Source organism: Carcharhinus amblyrhynchos, chromosome 9 (genome assembly GCF_965287045.1).
Source record: "Carcharhinus amblyrhynchos chromosome 9, sCarAmb.v2.hapA, whole genome shotgun sequence".
In the NCBI taxonomy this organism is placed as follows: Eukaryota; Metazoa; Chordata; class Chondrichthyes; order Carcharhiniformes; family Carcharhinidae; genus Carcharhinus; species Carcharhinus amblyrhynchos.
Genome location: NC_137332.1, coordinates 101,482,900 through 101,488,219, shown reverse-complemented (window position 1 = coordinate 101,488,219; position 5,320 = coordinate 101,482,900). Strand labels below are relative to the sequence as shown.

The 5,320-nt window shown below is 40.2% G+C and overlaps 1 protein-coding gene across 1 annotated transcript; it reads left to right on the top strand.

The window, feature by feature from the left end:
* The first annotated feature begins 273 nt into the window (after positions 1–273).
* LOC145348667 (putative G-protein coupled receptor 139) lies at positions 274–3,113 on the top strand. Its single transcript, XM_080196831.1, has 2 exons — positions 274–391; positions 2,167–3,113. Exons 1-2 carry the CDS (start codon positions 274–276, stop codon positions 3,111–3,113), a joined length of 1,065 nt encoding a protein of 354 aa, XP_080052957.1.
* The last annotated feature ends 2,207 nt before the right edge of the window (positions 3,114–5,320 follow it).

The following is a 5,320-nucleotide window of genomic DNA, read 5'->3' as shown; positions in this document are numbered from 1 at the left end:
GAAATTAGGCAAACAAAGATAGGACACAAAAAAATGATTAGCAATTAAAGTTAAAGAAAATCCAAAGTTGTTTTACCGATATATTAATGGTAAAAGGTTAGTTTGGGGGAAAGTGGGACCTATCAGAGATGAAGAAGGGAACTTGTGTGTAGATAGAGAGGCTGTTGTAAGGGTTTCAAATTAATATTTTGTCTTAAAAATGAAAGGGATAATGTAACTTTAGTAGTCCAGGAGGAAGACTGTGAGATATTGGATGGAGTAATCATAAAGAGAATGGAATTCTTGAAAGTTGATAAGTCACCAGGGCCAGATGGAATATCTCAGAGGCTCCAAAAGGAGGTAAGGGAGAAAATAGCAGATGCTCTGAGGATGATTTTCCAGTTGTCGCTAGGTACAGGGAAGATAGCAGAGGACTGGAGAAATGCAAACGTACTTCTATTGTTTAAAAAGAGATCAAAGGAACTGTTAAAGTATTATAGGCCGGTTAGTCTTACATTGGTGGTAGGCAAATTAATAGAATCAATACTGAGAGATTGGATTATCTGTCATGTAGAATGACCTGAACTAGTCAGGGATGGTCAGCATGGATTTGTTAAAGGAAGGCCTTGCCTCACAAATTTGATTGAATTCTTTGCGAAAGTGACAAGGAGAGTTGATGAAAATAGTGCAGTGGATGTTGTGTACATGGATATTAGCAAAGTGTTTGACAAGGTCCCACATGGCAGTTTGGTCAAAAAGGTAAAAGCCCATGGGCTACAGGGCAAAGTGGATGAAAAGTTGGCCTAGTAACAGGAAGCAATGGATAATGTTCAATAGGTGTCATTGCAAATGGAATATTTTTTCAAGTGGTGTTCTACAGGTATTCAGTTTTGGCACCCTTACTGTTTGTGTTGTATATTAATGAATTGGACATGAATGTGGGAGGCATGACTGGGAAATTTGCACATGACACAAAGGTTGGTCAAGTAGTAGATAGTGTAGAGAATAACTATAATCTCCAAAACGATATTGATTATTTGCTGGAGTGGGTGGTAAATTGGAAGACGGATTTTAGCATTGACAATTGTGAGGTGATTCATTTCGGAGGTCAAACAGTTACAAGGGATACATAATAAATGGGAATATACGAAAAGGGGTAGATGAAGTGTACAGTCTTGGAGTACAAATAACAAATTCCTAAAGGCAGCAGACAAGGCTGCAAAGAAGGCACATGGAATGCTCTCATTCCTATTGGCGAAGGTATAGAATATAAAACAAAGAACATAATATTGGAATTGTATAAAACTGGTGAAATCACAACTGGAGTATTGTGTGCAGTTCTGGTCATTACCTTACAGGAAGGATATAATTGCCGAGTGCAGGGGATGTTTACAAGAATGTTGCCAAGATCAGAAAATTGGAGATATGAAGAGAGGTTGGATAGGTTGAGGTTATTTTGATTGGAACATAGAAGGTTGAGGGGTGATTGTCTGAGGTCTACAAAATAATGGGGGGAAGGGATAAAGTGGATAAGATAAGATGGTTCCCCTTTGAGGAGAATTCTAGATCCAGGGGTCATATCAAGATAAGTAGATTTAAGGGCAGTTGAGAGTCAACTACATTGCTGTGGCTCTGGACTCACATGTAGGCCAGACTAATAAAGACAGCAGATTTCCTTCCTTAAAAGGACATTAATAAACCGGATGGGTTTTTCCAACAATTGACAATGGTTTCGCGGCCATCATTAGACTTTTAGTTCCCGACATTTTATATTGAATCCAAATTCCACCTGCTACCATGATGGGATTCGAACCTGGGTCCCCAGGACATTAGTTGAGTTTCTGGGTTAATAGTTTAGCAATAATACCACTAGACCATCACCTCCTTGTCAAGTGTACTTTGATATTAAGGGTGGGATTTTCTGGTGCCACCCACCACCAGGATTTTTCAGTCCCGCTAGAAGTCAATGTACTTTTGGCTTGCCAGCCACATCTCTCACAAAGGATCCCGCCACGATTAGGCTCTGCCAAAGGTTGGAGTCAGGATTGAGATTACTTCAGATAGCATTCCCTATCCACCCCACATCCACAGGTTTTGGAGCTATATCTGCCTTTACTGGTTTGAACCAGAGAAGGAGAATGTTTGGTTAGTAATTTATTTTAATCTGTTTCCTTCTATCTTTTACAGTTAATTTTGTGGCCATTCTGATCCTGTCCATGGGCAAGTGTGGTCTTTCCAGCTGCACCACTCATTACCTTGTGGCCATGGCAATGGCAGATCTACTCTTCATTGTCATTGAAGTCATACTATTACGGATTAGCTCTTATTATTTCTTGGAGTCTCTCCTGCACACCACCCCTGTATGTAGTTTGATCATTGTCTTGGTTTATGTTTCAAGGGACTGTTCCGTCTGGTTCACTATTACCTTCTCCTTTGATCGATTTGTGGCCATTTGCTGCCAGAAGCTGAAAACAAAATACTGCACAAAGAAAGCTGCTTCTGTGGTTCTAGCAATGATTTGTATTTTGTTCTGCTTAAAAAACATCCCCTTCTACTTTGCATATCAGCCTGTAAAGATAATCAACAAAGTTCCGTGGTTCTGTAATGAAAAGCCAAGTTATTATTCTGATCCAGGATGGGTGGCATTTAGCTGGTTTGACAGAGTTTTAAACCCACTCCTCCCGTATATTTTAATTCTGTTGTTCAACGCTCTAACAGTCAGATATATCTTAGTCACCAGTAAAACCCGTAAAGGACTGAAAGGTCAGAGCAAGGGAAAGAATCACAGTGACCCAGAGATGGAGAGCAGGAGGATGTCTGTAATATTACTCTTCACCATATCTGGCAACTTCATACTCCTGTGGCTTTTATATGTTATCAATTTCTTATATTATAATATAATGGGAATTAGTCCCAACTATTACAATGCTGCTTTATATGTCTTTGAAAATGTTGGAATTATGCTGGCGGAATTAAGCTGCTGTACAAACACATTTATTTATGGAGTGACTCAGTCCAAGTTCAGGGAGCAGCTCAAGAGTATAGTGAAATATCCAATCACCTCAATTATTCAATTAATGAGTAAAGAAGATAACAGAGTGGCCAAGAGACTGTCCAGTGTTTCCAGTCATTGAATATACTGAATGCCAGGTTTCTATCAATTGACACTAGGATTCACCACTGGCCTGAAAATATCCCCAGATGATTTATATGGAGTGAGTGTAGGAGAAGAGTCATTCCATCCCACCTGAACAACAGAAGTGGAAACAACAACTGCAATCTCTCCTGTACCTCAGCTTGTTCAATTTTCAACTTCTCGTGATTTACTGAAATAAAATAAAACTTGCTCACTCAAAATCAAAACATGATTGTGACTGAAAGTCTTTTATTTCTGCATTGACTGACATTTTATTGGATCTCCTCCTCTCCTTCTGTTGCTTGGACATTGGGACTGTGCTCATTCCCAAACATGCCCACCTGAGGAACTCAGGAGGAGAAAGGGGACAAATCGTGTACGAGTGAGACTGAGGGCAGAAGATAATTTAGCAGCGTCAGCCTTTTAGATCAACAGTTGTTGAGATGGATGCTGCAAAGTCTCCTCTGGATTTCTCTGTCAGCTGATGTTGTCAACTGTTCTGTCTTCATGTTCTGTACCACTAGCCTTTAAATCACCCCTCAGTACACACCCCACTCAGAACAGGAGCCAACCCTCAACTTCTGCATCCTTGCAAATGACATTTCCATCTCCAACCTCCCTTTCCTGTGTGACCATACTGTGCCTTTAAGAAATATATTTGTCGTGTGTTTCTTGTTCAGGATTTGTTTTAGCAGTCAGTTCAATTGTTGGTGCTGCTTTGTATATACCTAGCAGCCAATGTTGTTGCTGCAGCAGCATAATTTATGTTAATTGCTAAAATATTTGTTTTAAGCTGGAGTAATGCAGGGTTGTTATTTAAATGTTTTCTTCTGGAGTTTTTCCACTGTGGGGTTTGATATGGGTTTTGACAGCAAAAGTCATGTGATTGGGCATGGCCCAGCTCACAGCAAGAAATCCGGCATTGTTGTTTGGGATCTGTAGAAAAGAACTAGCTTTGCCTTCTCTTTATGGATTTGGAGACTGGGATCTGCCAGAAATTAGGTATCTTTCTATGAAGTTCTGCTGTGTGAAGATAAGTATTTTTCTGGAAACTGCTGTATGAGTGTCAGAATGCAGGTGTCTTACCGTATCTGGCCAAATGGGTTAAAACCTGGAAATCTAGCAGCTACATGAACATATCTACTTTTGTTGCTATTGCTACTGATGTAAGATTTGTGTCTATAGTGACATGAAGTAGGATTTATGGCTATGGGCACATTGCTTAAACTGGAACAATAGAGATAGATAACTATTCAGATTTAGAAGCATTTTAATTGTTGTTATTATTTTTATTATATTCTAATTGTGTTAAATAAAAATTGTTTACATAAAACTATTTAATGGTCAATAGAATCTCACCTGGAGTGAAACACCTTATCATAGGATCCCTAGAGTACAGGAGGAGTCCAACCACAATCCATCCAAGGCCCCTATCCTCATAATCCAATTTATTTACCCAGCCAGACCTTCTGATACTAAGGGGCAATTTAGCATGATCAATAAACTTAACGCACGTTTGGAGTGGGAGAGGAAATTCATGCAGACACAGGGAGAACATGCAAACTCCACACAGACAGTCACCCAAGGCCAGAATTGAACCCCAATCCATGGCAGTTAAGCAGCAGTGCAAACCACTACAGCACCTGATGCTCATACCTATGCCAAAAATCAAATCAAGTTGGGGTCTAGGCTAACTTCATGAATATATTGGAGTTTCTGATCTGGTCTGAACACCTTTATAAACTCATTGGAAGTCTGCCACCTGCCATAGCCATCTTGCCCAGCATTCCAGGTTTGGATCCCTGCACCTTATCTTGCAAGATGACACAGATCTCCAAAGTCACAAATGTCATCCAAAAGGTGACTCTAAGGTCAAGTTTCATTCCTTGTCCTCCGTGACCTATCAGCCAGCTGCTTCTTCAACATTTTCAGAATTTTGTTTTCGTACAAGTGGCTTTATCTGAATACAACAATGAGGGGGTGGAGTTTGTGACAGAAAGGTGGTTTCAGAGGCATGGAAATTCAGTATGCTCAGAGTAGGCTCGACTCCCAAGAGCATACAGATCTTATTCCTGACCTTGAAAAACTCAGTGTGGGCAATTCCTGACTCCAAGGAAAGGGTCTGACCTGGCCAGGGGAGCGGGTTTGGTGGTGTTAAGTGGGACTTGCATCTAGATTAGACTATTCCAATACTCTTCTGATCAG